Source organism: Geotrypetes seraphini, chromosome 1 (assembly GCF_902459505.1).
Source record: "Geotrypetes seraphini chromosome 1, aGeoSer1.1, whole genome shotgun sequence".
In the NCBI taxonomy this organism is placed as follows: Eukaryota; Metazoa; Chordata; class Amphibia; order Gymnophiona; family Dermophiidae; genus Geotrypetes; species Geotrypetes seraphini.
This window is the reverse complement of record NC_047084.1, coordinates 435,858,539-435,886,179: the sequence shown is the minus strand read 5'-3', so window position 1 is coordinate 435,886,179 and position 27,641 is coordinate 435,858,539. Positions and strand designations below refer to the sequence as shown.

Here is a 27,641-nt window from a genome sequence, read left to right as displayed (position 1 = left end):
ACTGTAAATCAACACAGGACTTCATTTCCCCATCGTCCCGCAAGACCTGAAAAAGGAACTCACTGCCCCTAGCCCGCCATCTGCCAAAAACCGAAGGCGCAAACCCCGGCGGGAAGGAAAGGTTACCAGCCAAGGGCAACAACACACTAACCCGGGGATCCTGATTCCACAAAGGAAGTACCCGCCGCCACACCTCCCAAAGAGGCTGAAACAAGACACTACGCCTACCAGAAACAGGCACCTCCACCAACCGAGCGTGAAGAAGCGACAAGAGATGAGCCGGATAAAAGTAATCACGCTCGAAGGAGACGTCAGTATACAGTGTGGTACTCAAAGCCCAATCGCTAATATGCCGCAATAGACAAGCCCAGTTGTAAAACATGATATTCGGCACCCCATAGCTACCCAGGACCCACGAGCCCACCAGCAAACGCCATCGCAGTTTAGGCTTCCGTCCCCCCCAACAAAACCGGGAGAGCAAAGAGTAAAAAGTCTGAATATCCCGTTGCAAAAGGTACAACGGAAGCGTCTGTAGAACGTAGAGCCATTTAGGAAATAGGACCATCCGAAAGAGGTGCACCCTCCCCATCAGGGAAAGCGGTAAATCTCGCCAAGCAGCCAGAACTGAGCTCATAGAAGACAAGAGGCGCGTAACATTCAACCTGTAAAGTTCCCGCATATCCATCGAAAGCTGGACTCCCAAATAGCGAAAGGAAGACTCTGCCCATTGCAAAGGAAAGGCCCCTCCCCAAGATTTCCGAAGCCCCGCCGAAGAGGCCAACGCCTCAGACTTAGTCAGATTCAGCGCAAACCCCAAAAAGTCCCCGAACTCCCGAATGCTCTCCAGGAGGGTGGGCAAGGAACGATGCGGGTCCGTCAGAAAAACCAAAAGATCATCAGCAAAAGCCGCCACCTTAAAATGAGTGGCACCCAGCTGAAGACCACAGATATCCGCATTAGATTGTAGCTCCCGAATCAATGGGTCCAAATAAAGTGCAAAAAGCAGCGGCGAAAGAGGGCAGCCCTGGCGGGTACCCCTCCGAATAGGAAAGGGGGCCGAAAGGCCCCCGTTCACTGAGATCCGCGCCTCCGGATCACTATACAGCGCCTGAAGAGCATTAAAGAAAAAGGGGCCAAACCCGTATGCCCGCAGCACAGCAAAGAGGAACCCCCACCCCACCCGGTCAAAGGCCTTTTCAGCATCAAAACTAATAATTAGGGCGGGGGTGCCCTCCGCGCCAGCTCGTTCCAAAGCCAGCAGGATACGACAAAGATTTTTAGACACCGGGCGCGCCCGCACAAAACCCACCTGCTGATCAGACACCAAAGAAGGCAAGACCCGGGCCAACCGATTGGCCAGCACTTTAGCCATCAATTTTGTCTCAAAATTTAACAATGAAATGGGTCTGTAGGATCCTGGCAAAACCGGATCCCGACCAGGCTTCGGGAGAACGATAATCTGCGCCAGGTTCAAATAATGGGGCAAAAAACCTTTGGCAACATTCAAATTAAAGATCTCAGATAGAATCGGAGCAATATCGTCAACGAGTAGCTTATAAAACTCCCCACGGAAGCCATCGGGTCCCGGCGCCTTACCCAAGGGCCCCGCTCGAATCACACATTCCACCTCCTCAGCAGTAATTGGGCATTCCAACATTTCCGAGTCACCAAGGGACAGGCGAGGCAGATTCAAACTGTCCAAATAGACCGTACTATCCAGGAGGTCCGGGTCTGGCGAATCGTACAAAGTCGCAAAAAAGTCACGCAAAATACGGCTAACATCCGCAGGCTGGTGATAAAGTACACCTCGGGAATCTCGCAACGCCTCTACTCCGGACCTCCCACGATGAGAGCGGGCCAACCGAGCCAACAGCCGACTGCTTTTATTAGCAAATCGAAATAAGTGGAACCGATAGTGATCCCGAGAGCGCACTGCCCCCCGATGCAGAAGTTCATTCAACTCCTGCTGCGCCTCTAAGAGCCGTGCCCGGAGTCCTAAAGAGGCTCTAGCAGCATAACGCCTCCGCAAAAACAAAACCCGACGCTCTAACGCCAAAACTGTCCGGTGACGCTGCTTTGTTTCGTGAGCCACAAACGCCAGGATCTCCCCGCGTAACACCGCCTTCGCCGTTTCCCAATAAAGGATGGGAATCCTCTCTATGTTCCTGATTGGTACATTTGAAATCTCCCCATTTTTGCCTCAAAAAATCATGAAAACGGGCATTCCGGTACAGATGACAAGGGAACGTCCACTGGGTGCCACCCCCTCCAGGGGCCCCCCATTGCCAATCCAAGCCCACCCACGCGTGATCGGATATCTCAATGGGGCCAAGCATCACATCCCGAACCACGGGCAGCAAATCCCTGGACAAAAGAATCAGATCAATCCGAGAAAGCGTCCCATGGGCTCTAGATAAGTGAGAATAATCCCGTTCCACCGGATGCAAAACCCTCCAAACATCCAACAAATCAAGGGAAGAAGCCAAAAGCTGAGCCCCCGTACAAGTCTTGAGAGCCTCCCTACCCGTGGAAGTAGACCGATCAAGCCTCGGATCCGGAACCTCATTAAAATCCCCCCCCCAGCAACAAGGGAAGATCTCCAAATTGTAACAAGAGAGTACGCAGTTTCCTAAAAAATTTTGCCGAGGGATTATTAGGAGCGTAAAGATTGCATAAAAGCAAGGGCCTATTGTTAAGAGTAACCGATTCAATCAAGTAACGGCCCTCCGGATCCTTGAGAACTCTGTTGATCTGCAGGGGAAGGCCCTTACGAAAAAGAATCACGACTCCACCCTTCCCCCCAGAGCCGGGACCTCCAAATGGTCACCCACCCACCATGTACAGAGCTTAGCATGTTCCGCAGAGGTCAACCGAGTCTCCTGCAGGAAGGCCAAGGAAGCTCGTCTCCGATTTAGCTGCTGTAAAATTTTGAAACATTTAAGTGGAGAGTGGATACCCCCCACATTCCAAGAGATCAGTTTACAGTCCAGAAAGATCCAAATAGAGAGAAAAAAGCAAGGACAACAAAACCTTGTGAACAAAACCAGAGGAGTTTCTACACCTAGCTACACGTCAGACAAACTCCAGCGCACCGAGGGACTTAAATCACAAGGAAGGAACAATGGAGGCAGCAGAAGGCCAGCGAAGCTTCCCAGTATACTGCATTGATTGTCACATGTATGACTACCTCCCTTCCGGGAGGCAGGCCTACATGTGCAGTCGATGTCAGGAACTGGCTAGCCTGAAGAAGGAGGTCGGGAGACTGCAGATCAAAGTACAGGAGCTAGAAGGACTCCGCTCCATAGAGGAACCAAGGGAGCTTGAACCAACTGAGGACACCACCAGAGAGAACCACTTCAACGAACAGGTCAGGGAGCTCGAAAGATTCATCGAGGAGGCCTGCAAGATGGTAGAAACACAGGAACACCCGCTCTTCAGAAGGGAACAAACTGATGGAGGACAGGACCCGCCAGGAGCCACCAGGACCCACCAGGAGCCGAGGGAGAGGAACCTAGCGGAGAAACAAATCAGGAGAAGGAAGGATTGGAGGACCCAATCATCGACACAGACCTGAGACCCAGGAGGAAGCTGAGGAGAGGAAAATCTGCTATCGTGGTGGGAGACTCAATCCTGAGAGAGGTGGACAGTCACATAGAAGGAGGCAGAGCGGATCGCCTAGTGACATTTCTCCCAGGGGCGAGGACAAAGGACATCTCCGACAGAATTGAGAGAATCATGGAGGGAGCTGAGACAGAGGAAACAGCAGTGATAATCCACGTCGGAACCAATGACGTCAGCAGAAGAAATTTCAACATGACTAACTACACTGACCGAGCAGTTTAAGATCCTGGGGAGGAAGCTGAAGCTGAGGACAGGGAAGATAGCCTTTTCAGAGATCCTGCCAGTGCCAAGGGCAGATGCGAGGAGGCAGACCGAGCTGCAAGCAACAAATGGATGGCTGAGGCGATGGTGTGATGAGGAAGGTTTCCTCTTTGTACGGAACTGGTCAACCTTCCTGGGGAAAAACAAGCTCTACAGGAGAGACGGACTGCATTTGAGCACGGCTGGGACGAGGATGCTGGCACGTAACATCCAGACCTGCATAGACATGACTTTAAACTGATAACAAGGGGAAAGCCGAGAGTCAATCTGACCTCGACACATCGGACCACAGTATCGAGCAAGGATACTGAAACAGGAAAGGAAGATAGTGGACTAGAGGCAAAATGGACACTTTATGGACATAAACCCAAGGATACAGTACAGGGACCCGAGAGGCAAGTAGAGCTAAAGAGCAAGACAGGGAGGACACAGCCGGAACCAGAGGGCTATCAAAGATCAAAGAAGCGGGCGGAGGACGGGATAGACACACCACAGGAGGCAGCCCGTGAGGAGACCAGCAGGAGCATCAAATCAAGAGTAGACCCAAAAGAAAAGGTAACTAACCAGGACTTAAATTGCCTATATACAAATGCTAGGAGCCTAAGGACTAAAATGGGGGAGCTAGAAGTTATAGCCAGAAATAAGGACCTAGACATAATAGGAATCACAGAGACATGGTGGTCAGAGGACAACAAATGGGATGTGGCCCTGCCAGGGTACAAACTCTACAGGAGGGACAGGGCGCACAAGAAGGGGGGAGGAATAGCACTGTATATAAAGGACTACATTCCTTCATCCAGATCAGAAACAACAATAAGGGCAGACAGTCTGGAGTCACTATGGGTTAAGCTAACAGGAGGGGAAGGAGCTGACATCAAATTGGGACTTTACTATCGCCCACCAGGACAGCCAGAAGCAAACGACCTGGACCTGGAGGCCGAACTGAGGCAGGTGTGCAAAAGTGGAAGGGTGGTGGTTATGGGGGATTTCAACTATCCGAGAATAGATTGGGACATTGGGCACTCAAATTGCACGAGAGAAACTAAATTCATAGAGGTGATAAGAGACTGTTTCATGGAGCAGCTGGTCACAGAACCAACGCGAGGGGATGCCACTCTAGACCTAATCCTCAACGGGCTAGAAGGACCCGCAAAGGAAGTGGTGGTACTAGCACCGTTAGGGAACAGCGATCACAACATGATCCAGTACAAATTAAACATGGGAACATCAAAGGTGAAAAGAACCACAACGACAGCACTCAACTTCAGAAAAAGAAACTACAAAGACATGAGGAAAATGGTAGGAAAAAAGCTCAGCAACAGCTCAGGGAAGTTGAAGACCGTAAAGGAAGCCTGGACACTGCTTAAAGGCACAGTGCTCGAGGCACAAGACCTGTGCGTCCCAAGGTTCAGGAAAGGGTGCAAAAAAAAAAATAAATCGAACTAGAAACCCAGCATGGATAACAACTGCAGTTAATAAGGCGATAAGCGACAAGAAATCATCCTTCAAGAAATGGAAAAAGGAACCAGGAGAACCAGGAAGAGCACAAAAGGCACCAGAAAGAATGCCATCGAGAGATCAGGAAAGCAAAGAGAGAATATGAGGAAAGACTGGCAGGAGAAGCAAGAAACTTCAAACCCTTCTTCAGGTATGTGAAAGGGAAACAACCAGCCAGAGAGGAAGTGGGACCACTGGACGACGGAGACAGGAAAGGAGCGATAAAGGAGGAAAAAGAGATAGCTGACAGGTTAAACAAATTCTTCTCGTCAGTCTTCACCAGAGAGGACACATCCAATATCCCAGAACCCGAGGTGATTATAAACGGGGAACATGACGAAAAGCTGGTACAACTAGAGGTAAGCAAAGAGGATGTCCTCAGACAGATAGATAGACTGAAGAGCGACAAATCACCAGGCCCGGACGGCATACACCCAAGGGTACTAAAAGAACTGAGAAACGAAATAGCAGAGACACTTCGCCAAATATGTAACCTCTCCCTAAAAACTGGGGAGATCCCAGAGGACTGGAAAATAGCAAATGTCACGCCCATCTTTAAGAAGGGATCAAGGGGTGACCCGGAAACTACAGGCCTGTGAGCTTGACCTCGGTTCCGGGAAAGATGATGGAAGCAATGGTAAAGGACACAATCTGCGAACACATAGAAAAAAATGGACAACTGAAGGCGAGCCAGCATGGCTTCTGCAAGGGAAGGTCGTGCCTCACAAACTTGCTGTACTTCTTCGAGGGAATAAATAGCCAGATGGATAAGGGGGAATCCATAGACATCATTTACCTTGACTTCCAAAAAGCCTTCGACAAGGTACCTCACGAACGGCTACTAAAAAAGCTGTGGAACCACGGGGTGCAAGGGGATATCTACCGATGGATCAAACACTGGTTGGCAGGCAGGAAACAGAGGGTTGGAGTAAAGGGCCAATACTCAGACTGGCAATGGGTCACGAGCGGAGTTCCACAGGGGTCGGTGCTGGGACCTCTATTGTTCAATATATTTATTGACGATCTGGAGACGGGGACAAAATGTGAGGTTATCAAATTTGCTAATGACACCAAACTCTGCAGCAGGGTTAGGAACACGGAAGACTGTGAAAACCTGCAAAGGGACCTAACGAGACTGGTAGACTGGGCAAATAAGTGGCAAATGAGTTTTAACGTAGAGAAATGCAAAGTCATGCATGTAGGGAAAAAGAACCCGATGTTCAGCTACAAAATGGGGGGAACACGGCTAGGGGTGAGTAACCTTGAAAGGGATCTGGGGGTGATGGTTGACACATCACTGAAACCATCGGCGCAGTGTGCGACAGCCTCAAAGAAAGCAAACAGAATGCTGGGCATCATCAAAAAGGGTATCACAACCAGGACGAAGGAAGTCATCACGCCGCTGTATCACGCAATGGTGCGCCCGCACCTGGAGTACTGTGTTCAATACTGGTCACCGTACCTCAAAAAGGATATGGCGGTACTCGAGGGAGTGCAGAGGAGGGCGACTAAACTGATATAAAAGGTATGGAAAATTTCTCATACGCTGACAGGTTAAAAACGCTGGGGCTGTTCTCTCTGGAGAAGAGGAGACTTAGAGGGGACATGATAGAAACCTTCAAAATCCTAAAGGGCATAGAGAAAGTAAATAAGAACAGATTCTTCAAACTGTGGGGAGCCACAAGCACTAGGGGTCACTCGGAGAAATTGAAAGGGGACAGGTTTAGAACAAATGCTAGGAAGTTCTTTTTTACCCAGAGGGTCGTGGACACATGGAACAAGCTTCCGGAGGAGGTGATAAGCCAGAACTCTGTACAGGGGTTCAAGGAAGGTTTGGATAGGTTCCTGGAGGATAAGGGGATAGAGGGGTACAGATAGAACTTGAGGTAGGTTATAGAAGTGGTCAGTAACCACTTCACAGGTCGCGGACCTGATGGGCCGCCGCGGGAGCGGACCGCTGGGCAGGATGGACCTCTGGTCTGACCCAGTGGAGGCAACTTCTTATGTTCTTATGAGTGTCCCAGCCCCCACCCCCCCAGCCAAGGAGCCCTTTGTACCCCCACCAGACTGAACCTAGGATAACCCCAACCCCCTGAGAACTCTTCCCTTCCCTCCCCACAAACCCCCCTCCCTCCCCACCCACCCCTCTTCCCCCCGACCCACCATCCACACCGCAACCCAATGGTTGCCACTTCCAAAAAGCAAGACATGCCCACCACAGAAGCACAAGAATACCCAGACTCTAACCCTCCCGCCCTCCAACTCCAGAGGGGGAGTAAACCCCCTAAGAAAGAACCACCCAGCTCCCCTATAAGCAAAAGGCCCCATACATTCCTCTCACATCCTACCCACACACCCCCCTGATTCTTCCAACCAAAAGGAACCCGCAAGCTACCACCCACCCAACCACACACACACTCCCACCAGTCACATCAGAATTATCAAAGCTCCCCAGCTGCTCAGAGTTCCTGCCCCAAAGAGGCGGAAGCAAGTCCAACAATAGTCCGACGAGGGCTGAGAAGTTGGGCCTCGGGATCCTCCCCAGAGGCACAGGTTCCACAGGCCAGCGTTCTAGGGGGTCCCCCTTCAAGCATCAGCAAAGCCCACAAAGTCTAGGAGGAGACAGCAGGAAAATGCTCATCCACAAAGGTTTGAGAGGCCTCAGGAGAGTCAAAATGATGAGCTGTACCCGAATGCATCACCCGCAGACGTGCTGGGTACTGCAAGGAAAAGGAGATGTGGCGACGAACCAGAGCAGAGCAAAGCGGAGAGAACTTACGGCGCGCCTGAGAGACCTCTGCAGAGTAGTCTTGAAAACACAAGACGGAAGTATTATTATATTGCAGTTTCTTCCCCTGCCGCAAAGCTCGGAGTACCTCCAACTTATGCCGGTAGTTCAAAATCCGGCAGATCACCACACGGGGACGTTCCGCTCCGTCTCTCCGCCTCCCCAGGCGATGGGCTCGTTCAATGCGCAGGGGTCCCAATTTCTGTGGAAGAGCCAGAGACTCGGTCAACCAGTGCTCCAGGACATCCCCCAGGTCATTCTCCGCAATTGACTCGGGCAGGCCGATGAACCTCAAATTGTTCCGGCGGGACCGGTTCTCAAGGTCCTCCACCTTGGCCCGAAGCGCTGCCAGAGAGGAAGCCTGCGCCCCCTGCTCCTGAGCCAGCCTGTGAACTGAGTCCTCCGCATTGCTGACCCGCTGCTGAGTGTCCCGGACCTCAGAGGTAAGCGTGGCAAAGCGCTGGTCTAAAGAATCCAGTTTATCAAGGATTCGCTGCAGTTTAGCACCGAGCGTGCCCTCCAGCGCGGCTTGCACTTCAGCCGACACCTCCGCAATCCAGTGCGAGTTCGGGGACTCCGGCGTGGCAGGAGCCGCGGGCGCCGCCATTTTGGATTCTGCCTGCTTCCCCCGATCTCGGCTCTTCGCCGGCGTCTTTGCGGCCATCCCTCCGCCACTCGCTCCGAAACCAGCCCGAAACCCGACTGCAGGATCACCACCGCCGGGGGAGCGGTTGCTAGGGGAAAAATCGCCGATTATTGAAAGATCTGTGGCGGGCGTGTCGGAGCTGCAGATCTCCCGACCTTACAGCCCCATGCTTCCGCCGGAAGTTTTCGCATATTTTTAAGTCATCTGCCTTGACCTCTTTGAAAAAAACAGAATATAAATGATAATTAAAATTTTCTCTGCGTACAGTGTGTTTTGTGTTTTTATAATTTTGTTACCACCATTATGTATTAATAAGATTATATTATATGTATTTGAAAAATGGATGGAAGAAATTGTGTTACAATTAGTACTACTATTATTATAGGGGTGGGGGTCTGAGGTGGAGCTTGGTTGGTATTTGTTAGGCTTGAAGAAGTTAAGAAACAATGCTCTAGGGCACTTATAAAGAACAGTAAGAACATAAAAATTGCCGCTGCTAGGTCAGACTAGTGGTCCATTGAGGATTGAGCCAGACTACAGAAAAATGACTTTAGAATGCAGGATATCCACAAAGGTAGGTTGAGGGAGCAGAGCAACGTCGCTAAGCCACCATCTTGATTGGGCTCGTTAGTGCCCCCCTCTGTCAGCTTCCCTTTTTAAATTTTAATGTTGTTTCTTTTTTATTGTTTTTATTTCAGTGATAATGAAATTGATTGCATTGTGATCATTATTACCTTTGGTCCAGTCCTGGACCTACTGCTTGATGCAGCAATAATTTATGACATCTAGACACGTCCTTCCCTTCCATGTCAAGATGAGACATTTACGCAATGAGTATAGAGAAAATTAAGATCTCCCAATATTATTGTGTTGTCAGATTTGCTAGCCTTCCTAATTTCTTTCAGCATTTTACTGTCTCTATATCCTGTTCATGGTAGTATAACCCCATCAATATGCTCTTCCCCTATCAAACGTGTGGGATTTCTTTACATAAAGTTTCCACACACTGATGTTTCTCCATAGCTTTCATCCTGTTTCTACTCTGCCATTCCTCCAACAATTTGCATTTTTTTCTATAGATAATTCTCTCCTCTATCTTAAACTAACTGTGATCTTTATTTTTAATGATTATCTTAAGCTGTATTCTAAATTAAATTTCTTTCTTGCTATGTGCATTTTTTCACGTTTGAGAATATAGATACTCATGTATCTTGCCAATGAATGTGAAAAGGTAAAACTTGTTAGATAAAATCTGGTTTGATTGACAGTTATGCTTGACAGACTACTAGGGTCTAAGTACTTCTTCATTTAGCAGGTGAAACACATCTGTAGTAATTCTCCTGCTGAAGGTTTCCAAATCATGATTTTCTTTTCTGATTTCTTGTAGGGCATGCCACAGTTATGATGGAAGACAAAGGCCTACGAGTGGCCGACTATTTTGTGGTGGCTGGCCTCACTGACACTTCCACACTTCTGGATCAGGATGTGAGCCGTGTGGAAACGAAGACAGCTGGTCCAAAGGCTTCCATCACAGACCTCGCCATCATCAACAAGTCAGCTGGGGAAACAGTTCCAGAGGGCTACACCTGCATCGAAAGTACCCCCACGGCTCTACCGGCCAACTTAAATCATGGGAGTCTGAAGAGCCCTGAGCTATTCATTTGTTACAGGCGGGCCAGGGACAAGCCTCCACTTACTGACATTGGGTAAGGAAGTTTTTAGTGTTTAATGCATGGGCACTTATTGTTGATACATTTTGCATGTCCCAAAAAACAGATAAGCAAGCAAGCTGCAAAATCTGTAAGATTCAGTCCAAGAACAAAAACAGCAGACCATTGCAACGAACACTTAACAATTCTCAATTGCTCGACCATGGCCATGTTTTAACCTCTTGGGGGCTGATATTTTTTATTATTATTACAATTTTTGTCTCAGCCCCTGATACAACCCCAAGTTGGCGAAACATGACTTTGTTGGGCAATTGAGAATTCAGTGTTTGGTGCAATAAAATAATTTATTTATATTTTTATGCTGGTCTATTGTTTTTGGACTGGCACATTTTGCATTCCAATGTCGCATCATTAGTGTATGGTTGAGAATGTTCAGGCAATGATAGCCTTCCTATTTGCTACAACAGTAGCATTAGGATTATTTGTAATACCTTGAAAAAACAAATCTAGTTGCGACACCAAAAGTGGTTACTGGAAGCAGGGTATTGTGACCACAACTTGTGGATGCATTGAACTGCTGTATTTGGATAATTTCAACAGCTATACTTTTCTTCCCCTGATGGATTGATATCTTAACTATTGCTGGGTTTTCACTAAACGGCGGTAGAGGTTTCTACTATGGGCAGTGAGGTAAATGCTCCGACGCTCATTGAATTCCTATGAATGTTGGAACATTTACCTCACTGGCTCGCAGTAGAAATCTCTACCGTATTTCCCCATATATAGGCTGCCCCCATGTATATAAGCTGCAGGAAATGCTGATTTAGGTTTAAGAACTCTTAGATAAGCCACCCCATGATACTAGCTTCGGCTTATCTAAAAGTTTTAAAGACTACATTAGCCTATACAATGGGGCGGCCTATATATCATCCCCCCCCTTAAATACCTCCTGGATGGCCGCGCCTGCCTCCTCCAAATACGCTGTGCAGGGCAGGAGCGATGGTTGATCTCAAGCCTCGTCCCGCACACTTCCTGATTGGCTGCCATCAGTTCTCATGACGGTTGCCAATCAGGAAGGGCACAGGGCGAGGCTTGAGATCGCAAACATCGCTCCTGCCCTGCACTGTGTGTTTGGATTAGGCAGGTATGGCTGTCCAGGAGGTATTTACCAGCGAGGGAGGTATTTAAGGGGGGGGGGGGTGATATATTGCTCCATGTATAGGCTGCTCCATTTAAGCAAGCTACATCCACTAGGCCGGTTTGCAAAATCAATGTATAGGCTGCGGCCTATATATGGGGAAATACAGTACTGCTGTTTAGTTAAAGGAGACCTATGACACTGTGGTTTCCTTTCTTGGCCACACCTCTTTTATGTTTATTAAAAACTTTCTATACCGCATAACAGCCTAAAAAAGGATCTAAGCGGTGTACAATACATAATACATATTCATCAAGAAAGGAACTCCATTTAAAAATAGGATAGAGAAGAGTAAAAGCAAAAGTTAATTTTTTTTTTTTCTAAAATACTAAGCAATCAACATCTCCATCATAATTCTAATAATAGTTCTAATAAAAACAGTCAAATTTCAATAAACCATAATTAATACATACAAATTAAAAAATTTGTTTTTCCATATCTGAAATTAATCACTACATTAACACAAATTACAGATTACAGTCCCAAAATCAATTATTCAATTTGAGAAAGCCAATTTTAAAAAAATGTGCTTTTAGATGTCTTTTAAAGTTTATATATGATTCTTCTTTTCTCAAATCTGTGGACAAATTATTCCATAACCGTGGAACTTAATAAAAGAACGCACAGTCTCTAGTTGATGCAAGATGAGCCTTTGAAATATGAGGAACAACTAACCTGTTGTCATTCAAAGATCGTAGTAAACAACTTGGGGCATAAAATAACACCAAGTTAGAGAGATATGAAGGCTGTAGCTGCAATAATGCTCTATGTGCCAACATCACGATCTTAAATTTAATCCTAAATTCCATTGGTAACCAATGGAATTTTAAATACAGAGGTGTCACATGATCACAAATATATGCACGGCCTAATAGTCTAATCGCAGTGTTTTGCACTGTTTGTAAACATTTCAACTGTCCTAACCCAATACCTGCGTATACTAAATTACCATAATCTAACTTTGACAATACAAAGGCAAGAATTAATGTATGCAATGATTTCTCATCTAAAAAAATCTCTAATGGCTCTAAGCTGTCTTAATGCTTCAAATCCTTTAGCAACAACGGAGGACACCTGCTCCTCAAAAGTTAAATGACAGTCAATTTTAATCCCTAAGTACTTGAAACTATTTACTAGCTTTATATCATATTATTCAGAGAAATATCTATTTGAGGTGTTGTCTTATCTCCTGAGATACAGCAAGCTATAGTCTTGGACATATTTAAAATCAATTTATGTTCACTCAGCCATTCTTCTATTCTATTTAAACCAACTATAAGAGGACCTAAATCTAAAATTGTAGGTGATAGTCTATAGACTAATAAGATGTCGTCTGCATAAATATATGTAGTGATTCCTAGTTCCTGAATTTGTCGTGCCAAGGGACTCAAAAATATATTAAATAGAACTGGTGATAAAACTGACCCTTGAGGAACACCACAATCTTAATGATTTATCCTGAGATATCAAACCTTCGGTGACCACTCTAAAAGTACGACCTCGAAGGAATGCTGAAAACCAGTCCCAAACTACTCTTGTTAAACCAATCTCATGTAAGAAGTTTAATAAAAGACCATGATGCACTAGATCAAACGCTGAACTCAGATCTAAAGACACTACCATTGCAAAGTTCCCCCCACTGTCTCAGTACTATGCATTGATCGAAACCCCACTTGTCTTGGGTTATGTACATTTGTTGATTCAATATAAGACACCAACTGTTCTATCACTATCCTCTCTGTTAATTATATAAAAAACCATCGGCTGAGTGCAGTGCTAAAAATAGTGGCATTTTTGGCTCAAGGGCTTTCTTAACTAAAAATGATGGTGTCTGTATTAAAGGAGGCATAGCCCCTGATGAAACTAGGAGTGAAACAGTTGAGCAGCCGTCGGGCATAAAGATAAGTGCCTTTCCTTTACAGCACTTTATAGCACTCTATGCACTTTATAATTTATGCAGAGCCGGAAGAGAAAATTAATTTATATAAAAAAAATTTTTGCACATGCTACTTGCTAAGACCAATGATGAAAACACCACCCCAGTAAGGGTACAAATAGAAATACTAAGTAGTACTTTGGGTGTTTGAGGTCTAGCGGAAAAATCCATTTAATATCGTTTTGTCCTCATTATCTACTGTTTGTATTTATTTGGACATTTCTAGAAGTTTCCTTATTTGGTTGCTGTACATTGACATGTAGATGTGTCTGATTCAGTCCCTCAGACTGGGTCTTCTATTCCCTAGATTGGCTGGACTGAAAATGCTATGAAGGCAGCTTTCACAACCCTGGGGGAAAAGGAGAAGAGGGGGAACAGGCTTAAATATGACATCTAGTGACTGAATTCAGGGATCATGTTTGCAGGGTTCCAAAATATAACCTGGTGTATGAAGACTAGATTAGGTATGTTGGAAAAGCGTGGGAGAGAATCCCTGGGTTGCAGATGAACCCATGGTACTAGGTCTCACCATTTAGCTCTGATTGAAATAGAGACCAAAATATGTAGGCGAAAACTGTGATTTGCAATTATAAACTATGGAATTATGAGACACACACTTTAGAGGTGAGTACTAGTCATCCAGCAGTCCCAAAACTGTTAATCTTAAAATCAAGTTTAATATTTAAATAATAGAGTAGCATTTGATGAAGAGAGTGATTACAATTGCAAAAATCAATCATTTAAGGAAGAAAAATTTTAAAAATAAAGAAAATCATGTTCTTTAGCACTCTCCAGACCAGTAGAGGTTAACTTTACGAATGGGTATATATCTAATCATGACCAGCAGGTGGAGACTGAAAACAAAACTTTGGGACAGTATATACTATCCTCCCTTCTCTATTTCCCTCAGTCTTCTTTCAGTCTCCAGCAGGTGTTGAGTGATCTGTACCCATCTCTCTTGGTAGGGCTGTTGGAATTTGTTTAGGGGTTTATTGTCCCTGTTTTTGGCCGGACGGAGCTTGGTCGGGCCCTGTTTGGGGGTCCGTCCGACCTCGGGGGTGTCAAACCCGGCGGGTCACGAGCGGGGTCCCTCCCCCCCACTTCCTCCACCTCCCCACATTTTTTTAGAGGAGCCTCAGCAGTAAGCCTTGCCCCCTAAGTCAAGCAAGGCATATTGCTTCGAGAGCCTGTGGAGTCTGTTCTGTAAAAAAAAAAAAAAAAAAAAAAAAATCCTGAGGTAGTGCTGGTCTGAAGGGTTGTTTCCCTTTAAGAAAACTGTATTTTACTGTATTTTTTCATGTAACCAGCACTTTTTTTATAGCTAGGTCGCGTCTGGAGCAATTGTGCCCTTCTCCGGGGGAGTAGGCCACAATTTTAGTCCAGCCGCGAGGCACTCGCGGTCGGCCTGAACTCGGCGGTTTGGGTCGGTGAGGTGGTGGAGCTCCGTCGGCAGCGGCTGCAGGCGCCCAGAGCTCCCCGCCGATGGTGCCTCGCGAGTCGGCTTGGAGCAGTGGGGAAGCCCGGTCTTCCACAACCGCCCACGGAGGGATTCCCCGAAGGATTCCCTCTCAGCTGATTTTTTGACAGCTGATGCCGACTTGCCTGTCTTAGCGGCTGGGACTGTTCAGTCTTCTCAGCCGCTACAGGCCATGGAGGGAGCATTTTTGGCGGGAACTTCGCCATTTTCTTTGTCTGGCCCCTCCATTTTGTCTGCAACCTCAGGTGACCTTCCCCCTGTATGGCGAACACAGGGGCAGGTTTCAGCATGGACCCCTGCTGGGGCAGGGAGTCCCTGGGGACCCCCAGGGGTTTTTTGCCCCCAATTTATTTTCTTTCTTTGTGTGGACTTTTGGGGGTCCCACGTGCGCCTGGGGGGTTTCGGGGGGGGTTTCCCTCCGCGCCCCCTATGGCTTTGCCTCCCTCTTTTCGTTTGGCGTCCCCTCTTCCTCCTCCCTCATCCAAGCGCCCGCGGGGGGGCTTGGATTGCAAATTGGTGGGCGGAGGAGCGTGTTGGCCTGGTTGAGGACCTGGCTGCTTTGGCGGGCTTCCAGGTTCCTCTAGAGGGGACGCCTGTTGGCAGCGGGGCGGCGGGTTTCCCGTCTTCCAGAGCAGATGCGTCCGTGGTGCGCTTTTTTATTCAGAGGGATGAGCTTTTAGACCTGTGTAGCAGGTCTCCTTGGTGCTGCATTTTTGCAGTGGCGCCGCCGGAGACCCCGCGTATGGGGGCCCCTCTGCTTCAGGGGGTCTGTCCTGGTTCCCGCTCTTTTCCTGTGCGTCAGGATTTGCGGGATTTTGTGTTGGCGCAGTGGCCTATGGGCGCAGTTTCGTTTGGTGTGCGCCTTGGCTCTTGGGTATCCCGTCCCGGAGGGAGGTAGGGCTACCTTAATTTCGCCAATGGGGAACGCGGTGGTCTCGGCACTTCCTAAGCGGCATACCGTGCCTGTTATGGACGGTTCTGCTCTTAGGGTCTCGGAGGCGCGTGCGTTAGAGACTCTTCTTAAGTATGATTTTGATGTCTCTGCCTTTGGGGTCCAGGCGGCTGTTTGTGGGGAGCTAGTCGCTCGCGCCGTGTTTCGGTGGGCTGAGCGTGTCCTGGATCGGGAGTCTGATGACTGGTCTCTAGTGGATCAGGAGGTAGCGAAGATTGCGATGGCTGCCTCGTTCCTCTCAGATGCTCTTTATGACTTGGTGCGGATTTCGGCTAAGTCTATGGCATGGCCGCGCGGCGTATTTTGTGGCTGCACGCTTGGGCGGCGGATTCTGCGTCCAAAGCTAAGTTTACTAAAGTTCCCTTTAGGGGGTCTTTTTGTTTGGAGAGGAATTAGATGAGTTGATTCAGACTCTGACGGACTCGAAGGTGCCCCGTCTGCCTGAGGACCGTGCCCGCCCTGCGTCTAGGTGTGGGGCTGCCCGGGGGCGTTTGCGGGAATTTCGCAAGTATCGCCCGGGGCGTGGGGCTGCTTCTTTCCCGGCTCAGGGTTTTTCCCGGGGTCGGTTCTTCCAGCGCATGCAGCCCTTTCGGGGGGCCCGTCGGGGGGCAGGGAATCCCTCCGCCGGTTCCCCCGCTTCCCGTCCTGCGCAATGACTCCTTGCCGGCGCCCCCTTTGGTTCCGGTGGGGGCCCGGCTGCGCAAATTTTTCCCCAAATGGGCCGAGATCGCGTCCGATCAGTGGGTCCTTGAGGTGGTGCGGGACGGTTACGCTCTGGAGTTTACCCGCTCTCTGCCGGACCTTTTCCTCGCTTCTCCATGTCAGACTCCATGGAAGACGCAGGCTTTTCGTCAGACCCTTCAGCGTTTGCTAGATCTCGAGGCAGTGGTGCCGGTGTCCCCTACGGAGTGGGGCACCGGCAGGTACTCCATTTACTTTGTGGTGGCCATAAAGGAGGGGACCTTTCGGCCCATCCTGGATGTCTCTCGATCTGACGGAGGCCTACTTGCAGGTTCCAATTCGGGCCTCTCATCAGCACTTCCTTCGCTTTGCGATCTTGGGGCGGCACTTTCAGTTCTGTGCGCTTCCCTTTGGTCTGGCCACAGCTCCTCGGACGTTCACCACGGTAATGGTGGTCGTCGCGGCAGCCTTGCGGTCGGTGGGCATCCTGGTTCTCCCCTACCTGGACGACTGGTTGATTCGGGCAAAGTCGTTGCAGGAGAGCTCCCGGGTTACGGCTCGGGTGGTGGAGTTTCTCCGGTCGCTGGGCTGGGTGGTCAACCTTTCCAAGAGTCGGTTGGTCCCGGCTCAGCGTCTGGAGTGCCTTGGGGTTATGTTCGACATCTCCTTGGGGAAGGTCTTCCTTCCAGAGGCCCGGGTGAGCAAATTGCAATCTCAGATTCGCCTGCTTTTGGCGTCCCGGGGTCCTCGGGCGCGAGATTTCCTCCAAGTCCTGGGGTCAATGGCGGCGTCCCTGGACGTGGTGAGGTGGGCGCGGGCCCACATGCGTCCTCTTCAGTATGCTCTGCTCCGGAGGTGGTCTCCCCGGAGGCAAGATTTGGATGTTCCGGTTCCCCTGCGAGGCTTGGCGCGCTGCAGTCTGCGCTGGTGGCTCCGGACCCCTCACCTGGTTCAGGGGGTGGGTCTGGATCTCCCGCAGTGGACGGTGCTCCTTACGGATGCGAGTCTCCTCGGTTGGGGGGCTCAGTTTATGGGCCACTCAGCTCGGGGCACCTGGTCCGCGGAGGAGGCCTCCTGGTCGATCAACGAGTTGGAGACCAGAGCGGTCAGGCTGGCGCTGTTAGCTTTCCACTCCCTTTTGCTGGGCAAGTCGGTCAGAGTCCTGTCGGACAATGCCACGGCGGTGGCTTATGTCAATCGTCAGGGGGGCACCAAGAGCACTCCTGTGGCGCAGGAGGCGGCTCGGCTCATGGTTTGGGCGGAGTCCCATCTTCTGGACCTCTCGGCTTCTCATATAGCCGGGGTAGAAAATGTTCAGGCAGACTTCCTCAGTCGTCACTTCCTGGATCCAGGAGAGTGGTTTCTCGGCGCCGGAGCGTTTCGGTTGATAGTGCAAGATTGGGGGCAGCCCCTGATGGACCTGATGGCCACGAGTGGCAACGCCAAAGTGCCCCGCTTCTTCAGTCGTCGCAGGGACGGTCTGGCCGAGGGTCTGGATGCTCTGGTCCAGCCGTGGCCAACGGAGGGGCTGTTGTATGTGTTCCCTCCTTAGCCGCTGGTGGGCAGAGTGCTTCTTCGCATTGTTCACCATCCGGGTTTGGTGGTGCTGGTGGCTCCGGATTGGCCTCGACGTCCGTGGTATGCGGATCTGGTGAGACACCTGGTGGCGGTTCCTCTTCCTCTGCCTCTCTCGGACGACCTTCTGATGCAGGGTCCCATTCCCTTGTTCGACCCGTCTCTCTTCTGTCTTACGGCGTGGCTCTTGAAAGGGGTCGCCTTAGCAAGAAGGGATATTCAGACAAGGTGATCGCTACACTGTTGGGGTCCCGGAGGCTTTCTACCTCTCGGGCTTATGTGCGGGTTTGGCGTCTCTTTGAGGAATGGTGTCGGGCGCGGGGAGTGACCTCTTTTCGCGCTTCTCTGCCTAACATTCTAGAGTTCTTGCAGGATGGCCTGGATAGAGGCCTGGCTTGGTCTTCTCTCCGGGTTCATCTTGCGGCCCTGTCGACCTTTCGAGGGTTGGTGTCAGGTCAGCGTTTATCGGCTCTTCCTGATGTGATTCGGTTTCTGCGGGCGGCCAAGTTGCTTAGGCCTCCCCTACGGCCCTCGGTTCCCTCTTGGGATCTTAATCTGGTTCTCTCTGTTTTGGTGCGCCCGCCTTTCGAGCCCTTGGACGACTGTTCTTTGAAGGACCTTACTTTGAAGGCGGTCTTTTTGGTGGCCATTACTTCTGCTAGGAGTATTTCTGAGCTGCAGGCTTTCTCTTGTAGGGCTCCCTTCTTGGAGTTGTCTAGGGAGCGGGTCGTCTTGCGGCCTGTTCCTTCCTTTCTGCCGAAGGTTGTTTCTCCTTTTCATGTCAATCAATCGGTGGTTCTCCCGGTCTTGGGTGGTCGGGAGGGCTCTTCTGAGCAACGGCAGCTGCGCAAGTTGGATGTCGGTCGGGTCCTTCGCTCTGATGTGCAGCGGACCCAGGAATTCCGGAAGTCCGATCATCTCTTTGTCCTCCTGGCTGGTCCTCGTCGGGGAGCTGGCGCTTCTAAGGCTACTATTGCGCGCTGGATCAAGGAGACGATTGCTTCCGCTTATCTTCTGAAACAGCAGCCTGTTCCGGAGTTTCTCAAGGCTCATTCCACTCGGGGTCCGGCGGCTTCTTGGGCTGAGTCGTCGCTCGTGCCTCCGGTGGATATTTGTAAGGCTGCGGTTTGGTCCTCCTTGTATTCTTTTGTTAGACATTATCGGGTAGATGTTCAGGCGCGTCGGGACGCGGTGTTCGGTGAGCGTGTTCTGGTATCGGCCCTTCGGGGGTCCCGCCCGTGAGAGGGACTGCTTTGGTACGTCCCATTCGTAAAGTTAACCTCTACTGGTCTGGAGAGTGCTAAAGAAGGAGAAATTAGGTTCTTACCTGCTAATTTACTTTCTTTTAGCTTCTCCAGACCAGTAGAGGTCCCCACCCTGTCTGTTGTTGTTGTTGTTGTTGGGGCTGTTTTCGCGGGCAGTTTTTGTTTTTTGCTGCGGGTTCTAGTATTTTTCTAGGGCCGGGGAGAATTAAAGAACAGCGGCTGTGGCTCGGCTGGCTTAGCTGGCGAGCTGTGGGGACATTTTCCTTCGGGTATTTCTCCTCTGCATTTTCCAACAGCATTTGGGTATGTTATTTGTTACTCCGGTTCGGAGTATTGTTTTCTTCCTGTTTTCCAGTTCTTGGTTCTGCTTGGCTATTCGGCAGACTGAGGGAAATAGAGAAGGGAGGATAGTATATACTGTCCCAAAGTTTTGTTTTCAGTCTCCACCTGCTGGTCATGATTAGATATATACCCATTCGTAAAGTTAACCTCTACTGGTCTGGAGAAGCTAAAAGAAAGTAAATTAGCAGGTAAGAACCTAATTTCTCCATCTATGCTTCATAGACCACAATAAAGGGAGAGGTGAAGCCTTTAGGGCAGGGGTGTCCAATGTCGGTCCTCGAGGGCCGCAATCCAGTCAGGTTTTCAGGATTTCCCCAATGAATATGCATTGAAAGCAGTGCATGCACATAGATCTCATGCATATTCATTGGGGAAATCCTGAAAACCCGACTGGATTGCGGCCCTCGAGGACCGACATTGGACACCCCTGCTTTAGGGGGAAAAAAGGGAGCTTAATGGAGCTAAATAATTTAATATAAAAAAACAAGGAAATTATAGGCAGCAGGCACTATAATAACTAGTTGAAGAACTAACACTAGTAGTGGACAGACTTGCACAGTCTGTGTCCCATATACGGCAGTTTGGTTTAGGATTTGCTGGAGAGGGCTTTGATGGAAACTCCAGTAATTTGGAACGTGCTGTGTCCTACAAACAACAAGATGGTTTGGATAGGCTGGAGTGAGTTTTGACAGCAACTCCAATAGTTGAAACGTGTCAGCCTTGCTCATGTCCCTCCCCTGCTCTGCTTATGTGTGTTCCCTCTTTGCAATTGCAGTATAGCCCGTAGATGTGCTTTTGTAGAATAGTTAATATTGCACTTACATTCAAATGCGACACTCATCTGTGCCCTATGCACTCAAGGCGCACATAATTACATGTGCTCAGTTTTAGAATTGCCTTTTACAAGTGTAAGTTTTTATCTCTGTGTTCAATGCATCCAATCCCATAAAAGTACAAACTGCCTGAAATCAGCCAACATAGATTTTGATTGTAAGGGTACTTCAGCAAATTTCTAATGAGACCCCAAAATATAGTAAGCACTAATGCTGCCTGATTTTCGATTTGAATCGATTCACCGATTCACTTTGGGTAAATTTTTTTTTACTCAGAAAATAGTTAAGCTCTGGAGCGTGTTGCCTGAGGTTGTGGTAAAAGCGGTTAGCGTAGCTGGTTTTAGGAGAGGTTTGGACAAATTCCTGGAGAAAAAGCCCATAGTCTGTTATTAAGACATGGGGAAACCTCTGTTTGCCCTGGATCGGTAGCATGGAATGTTGCTACTCTTTGGGGTTTGGCTGGGTACTGGTGACCTGGATTGGCCACCATGAGAGCGGGCTACTGGGCTTGATGGACCATTGGTCTGACCTAGTAAGGCTATTCTTATGATTCGAATCGATGTGTATTTTTAAAAAATCGGCTTTTCCGATTTGGGGTCCAACCCTCCCCCCCACGCCACTAACCTAAAGCTGCCGCTCCGGCTCTTGGACAGTTTCTATCTCTGAGGCAGGAGACTGCAGTATTCTCTCTAGCGTTTTTTAGCTGGGCACTCAGCCCGGCTAATTTAGGTGAGCGCCCAATGGTCACGAATCCTGCTGTCGCTGATGCCACCACTCAAACATTTTTAAAAACCCCTCTCACCGGCTTGGGGATTCCCCAGCCTGACTCAACACAGCCTGAAGTTCTGTGTTCGACTCTGGCTAAAGAAAGTAAAAAAGAACCTCCCCCACCCCAAAAAACCAGGCAATATTTCAAACCCTCTCAGTAACACTAGCCTGGACTAGCAGCTGCACCACTCTCTCCTTATTGTAATTTGCCTGACAGCTTCCATAGTCAATTCCCTTTTGCTAGGCCGCCCCACCTCTGATGATGCAACTTCATCGGAGGCGGGACGGCCTAACAGAGGCCTCGAGGCTACTGAAGGGAGTTGACTCGCTAAAGCTATGGCAGCAGTCAGGCAAGTTACAATAAGGAAAGAGCGGTGTTGCTGCTGGTCCAGGCTAGTGTTACTGAGAAGGTTTGAAATATCGCCTGGTTTTTGGGTTTTTTTCTCTTTTTTACTTGCTTTGGCTGGAGTCAAATACAGAACTTCAGGCTGTGCCAAGTCAGGCCGGGGAATCCCCAAGCCGGTGCCCTAAAGCTTCTCCTCTGACACACTTCCTGTTTCTGCCTGGGTGGCTTGCGTCGGAGGAGAAGCTTTGGGACAGTGCTGCCATTAGTGGCCATTGAATTCACCAATTTCTCAAGGGGGTGACGGCTGGTCCTCAACACCCCATCAATATGATTTGGACATCAAATTCCCCCCTTCGATTTCTCAGTGCCAACCGGTGGGTGTTAGCACTCCCGTTGGGAACCATTGGTATAGGCTGTCAAGATATATTATTTTGCCTTGAATGCAATTGCACTGTGCTTTCCACACTCTGTGTGACCACTTAGTTTGTAAGCCAGCACTGTCTTGACATAAAGTGGGATTCACAAATCTGTCCTGGGAACTCTACAGCCAGTCACATTTTCAAGGGCATCTACAATGAGCAAACATGAGAGAAAACTGGACACATTGGTTCCACTGGGTGCAAATGTATCTCTTGCTTTATTAATTGTGGATAGTCTGCAAACCTGACTGACTGTGGGCCTCCAGTACAGGTTTGGGAAGCCATAAGAAAAAGGGTAGTGGATTCATGAAATTTCTTCCCAGGAAGGTGGAGGTAAATGCCATTATCAGGATTCAGTGAAGGACTGGAAAAAACAGTGTTCCCTTGGTTGGGGGTGTATAGGTGAGGGGTGCTTGAGGTAAAGTTGGAGCTGAAATAAATCTAGCATATTGCAACAAGAAGAGGTAAAGCGCAGACCACACAGCCCTTGTAGTCCTCTACATTATCTGAGGTAGACCTATACTCCTGTATATTCTTAGGCTATTGTTAACACATGTCAATTACTGTGGCAAATTGAGACCATGCTAATACTGTAGCTCCATTAGCAGCATTGTTTGTTCTTTATTTTGTATTTCAGTTTGTTTTGCATGTATTTATATATGACCGCCTAGGTTTGGCAGAATATCAACATGCATAAATAATTAAATCTTCTATTATAGTCTCTTTCTCTATAAAATAATGGAAACCTGGAATCCAAGAGCTGTGATGTTCCTGGCCACAATGTTTCAGCAAGAAGTGCCCTTGTGCTTTGGTGCAGCTCACTTTTCTCCCCTTTGTTTGCCTGCAGAGTATTGTATGAAGGGAAAGAGCGCCTCATACCAGGCTGCGAGGTGATCCAGGCTACGCCCTATGGCCGCTGCGCCAACGTCAACAATAGCTCAACCACTTCCCAGCGCATCTTCCTCACTTATCGACGGGCGGAACTCATGCGTCCCCAGAACTCCTTGGCTATGACAGACATCTGCGTTATCGTGAGCAGCAAAGGAGAAACTCCTCCCCACACCTTCTGTAAGGTTGATAAGAACCTGAACTGTGGCGTGGTAAGCACTATCTCACACAGGCTCAGATATGCCTCTGTCTCCTCTACCCCTGAAAAATTCCTGTCTTCTCCTGTGCTTTTGAAAACAAAGGTGGGAAGGCAATGGAAGCGATTTCATTGAAACAGGGGGATGTTTTTTTAATTTATTTATTTAAAACACTTATATCCCAACTGAAACCATGTAGCTAACAATAAAGCATACATAATAATATTAGACAAACATATTTCTCAGAACCTGCTAAGGGATACCGTATTACACCCTAAAGGTCATATCAGCATAATACTGTGGTCCAAAAATTCAGAAAAACCTCATTTAAGGACATACAAAAAATTAGGTTTTCAGAATTTTCTTAAACTGTTTTCAGTGAAGTTCTACAACGAACATATCCTGATAAATTATTCCACAATCATGGACCAACAGTTGAAAAAGAACATAATTGGACATATTTGCTCACTACAGGAGGCTGAGGTTTAGAAACTGCACCTGTTTTAAAAGTCATCCTGTGGTGGGCTATTTTTTTAATTTGTCATTTGACTGCAGGAGTTTGTTTGCCTGCAATAACAAGAAAAACCAAATTCCCACAAACATGGTGTCACATTAAAATCTTAAAAGGTTTGGTTAAGGTGTTTGTTTTTTTTAAAGCCTTGGTTTATTACAGACAGAAATTTACCAGATGGCATTTTATGTTATGTGCAATAGAATGCATGTATGTTGCAGTTTCTTTCTGTGTGTCTCCTCTTTTATAGCTTCACAGTGGCCAATCCTAACTTCCCCTGCCTTTGCATAGGGGTTGGCTTTGGATGTGTGTTGGTGCCTCATTCTTGAGGGTACAGAGTAGGTATAGATTTAGCATTCCCATAAATGCATGGTGGCATTAGGGAAAGGTTTAAACTTGCCTAGAATTTTACAATTTCAGCAGGGTTTTTTTTTTAATCCATTGCAGTCTTCTTTTAATATTACCAAGTCTTATGGGGATTTTTGAGATTAGTGTGTTGTGTTGTGCTGTGAATCTGTCTCGTCATCTCATGGAGCCAAGATAGTTCATGGAGGTCCCCTGTGATTGCTGCTGAACCAGACTGTTGACACACACCAGGTGGGACAAGAACCATAGGCCTGTCGATATAGTAAAAATGGGAAATGTGGCCCAAAAATCTCAGTTTATATTTGAGTATATACAGTAATATTCTGTGGGTTGTTGTTTTTTGTTGTTTTTTTTGGTATGTTGCTACTTTTGTGTTTTCCTTAATTTCCTCCTTGGGCAATGGTTTTTATTTCATTTAATTTTTTGTGTTTGATAAATTGCTTGTTCTTTTGCAGTGGGGTTCCAATGTTTACCTGTGTTATAAGAAGTCTGTCCCTGCTTCTGATTCAATTGCATATAAAGCTGGTAAGTAAGCCAGAAAACATTTCCTTTTATTTCATCAGGTATATAGCTGGGAAGGAGGGGGGGGGGAAGAATGATAATAGAAGGGCCACATAGGACATTTCCAAATCACCAGAAGGGCTCTTGGGGGCTCTTGACTTTATTGCCTTGCTGTATCGCTGTGTGACTACATGAAAATAAAGCAAAACATGAGCAGGAAAAGCAGGAACTTGAAAAATGAATTTCACAAGAGCCACATCCAGCTCATAGGCAGTAGTGATACCTGCTGTGGATTTTCATTCTTTATTATTCACAATTTTAAAATAAAGCAAAATCAGTGTGTCATGTTCTCAAAATTTGAGCTTCCACAGTGCTTTTGTGGTACTGTCACCTTGTGTGCTGCCTCTTACTTGAGGATTAATGTTCCTGTGCTTTTTGAATGGGATGGAGATTAGGAGACCTCTTTCATAGCCACATGCTGGGTCTTGCAACTGTTCAAATCACAGATGTCGTCACCCGTTTGTGTGTTGCTGGTAACTCCAGGCCCTTCTCACCATTAAGTGTGCCAAGGAAGTAAAAGGAGGTTTAAAAAAAAAAAAAATATATATATATATATATATATATATATATATATATATAATTCTTATGTATCTTCTGCATCCTGAAAGCTGTTGAAATGGTGTACTTTCAGGTATAGTAGTTGTATTCCTGTCCCTAAAGTGCTTTCAACCTGAGTTTGTACCTGAGGTAATTAGAGGGTCCTGAGGAGCTGCAGTGTGATTTAAATCAGGCTCATATGTTCTTAACTTGGTGCTTTAACTATTAGGCTACTCCCTTTTAGTTTGCATTTTAGGTTTTATTACCTCCTTTTCTAAACCCAAGCTCAAGGCAATTTGTATTCAGGTACAATCCCACTCTCTTCCTAGACAAGTGGGTTATGCGTGAGATCACTTATAGGAAGCTTCATTTACATATTTTTGACCCTCCCCTCTTACTTCAGGAATTGCTCTCTGACTTCCAGTTGCTTTCCTACAAGCGAGACAGTAGGAGCTAGTCTTTTCTGTTTTTGTTTCTTTTATTTTCATTTCAATGGGTGGAACAGCATCTTCTAGCGTTTCCCACATCATATGTAGCTGGAGTAGGCAATGTGCAGGTGGATTTTCTCAGCTGTCTGACTCTGGATCCGGTGAAATGGTCTCGGTCCCAGAGAGCCTTCCATTGTTTAGTAGAGAGTTGGGGTTGTCTGATGTTCGATTTACTGGCGTTGGCGTCCAACAAGAAAACAGCTTGTTTCAACAGCCTCCACCATGAACCAGGAGGTGCAGGATTGGACACTCTGGTGCAACCATGGCTCCAGGGGGGGTCTTCTTTATGTTTTTCTTTCATGGTCTGTGATAGGCCATATTCTGAGAAGGATCAAGACTCACTGGGGTCAGGTGATCTTGTGGCGCCTGACTGGCTGAGGCAGCCATGGTATGTTAACCTAGTTCATCTGCAGCTGAATTAGGGGTTCAGACTTCCCTGTTACACTCACCTCCTCGTGCAGGGTTCCATTGCCTGCAGAATCCAGGCCATTTTAGTTTTCCGGCCTTGCTCTTGAGCATGCATTCTTGGGGTGCCACAGCTTCTTGACAGGAGTGATTGCTGCCATCTTGCGCAGCAAGAAGTCAACTGTGGCAGCCTATGTGAAGATTTGGAGGTGTTAGAGTGAGGATCCAAGCTCACCGTCTGTCCCAATTATTCTCGCCTTTCTTCAAGAAGGCCTGGAGAAGGGGTAAGCCATTAGCTCCCTGAGAGTTCAGCTTGCCAGACTTTCTTGCCTCAGTCCTAGGCCCCTGAGGGGCTCTCTGGCCTATCATCCGGATGATGTCAGGTTTCTGCAGGGCGCATTGCAGCTTCGCCCTCCGCTGCGAGAGGTGTGTCCAACTTGGAATCTCAATCTGGTTTTCAGGTTGCTTGCTAGTCCACACTGTGAACCATTAGGTCGATCTTTCTTGATGGATCTCGCTGTCAAGTCAGTCTTCCTGGTGGCCCTTAAGTCGGCCTGCAGAGTTTTCAAGCTTCAGGCTATGTCCTGCAGGAAGCCTTTTCTTTGGTTTAAAGAGTCCAGTATGGTCCTGCACACTGTTCTCTCCGTTCTTCTGAAGGTGGTCTATAGAGTCCACATTTATACCCTCAGGATCAGGCAGGCAAGGTAGGGTTTTGAATCGCTGAATGTGCGCATGCTTTTGCTGAGGTTAGAGGTCACAAGTGAGTTTCATTTGTCCGATCATTTGTTCATTCTGGTAGGTGCAGCCTACGACGGGTGGTAAGGCACCAACATGTGCATGGTATTGGCACTGCCAAAAAATTTAAAGTGACACGGCACTTGGTAATGTCTGTACTTGGTTCTGTGGACATCAAGTCAGGCCGGTTTCAAAAGCCATCATTTCCAGAGAGATCCGCATAGCTATTTCATTGGCCTATCTTGAAGCTAGAAAGCAGCTGCCTCTTTCAGTGAGGGCTCATTCCACTCAAGGTGTTGCCTCCTTGTGGGCGGAGTCATCGGCAGTTTCCCCTTCAGAGATTTGCAGGGCTGCCACTTGGTCCTCCTTACATACTTTTATGAGGTTTTACAGGATGGATGAGGCAGCCAAGTAGGATTCTAATTCAGATCTTCAGTGTTGGCAGCAAGCTCATCAGTCCCGCCCTGTCTTTGAGAGACTGCTCTGTTATGTCCCACTTGTCCAGGAATAGAGTGGGACTGTACAAGAACAAAAGAATTAGGGTCTTAACTTTGCTAATCTTCTTTCTTGTAAATCCATACACTATTCCTGGCACCCACCCTGGGAGTTGCTGATTTGTCGATTGTCTGCCTCAGTAAGTACTGGTAAACTGGACTTATGGTTCCTTGACCAGCCTTT

The 27,641-nt window shown here is 47.9% G+C and overlaps 1 protein-coding gene across 7 annotated transcripts in view; it reads left to right on the top strand.

Annotated features, from left to right (window-relative positions):
• The window catches only part of DENND4C (DENN domain containing 4C), a 318,792-nt gene that overhangs the window by 72,864 nt on the left and 218,287 nt on the right, over positions 1 to 27,641 (top strand). For all 7 annotated transcript variants that reach the window (XM_033919674.1, XM_033919664.1, XM_033919681.1 and 4 more), the window contains 3 exons: positions 10,201 to 10,519; positions 23,123 to 23,375; positions 24,693 to 24,762. In XM_033919674.1, the coding sequence (XP_033775565.1) occupies positions 10,215 to 10,519; positions 23,123 to 23,375; positions 24,693 to 24,762 (628 nt within the window). In that variant the 5' untranslated portion in view covers positions 10,201 to 10,214. The remainder of the gene's footprint in view (positions 1 to 10,200; positions 10,520 to 23,122; positions 23,376 to 24,692; positions 24,763 to 27,641) is intronic.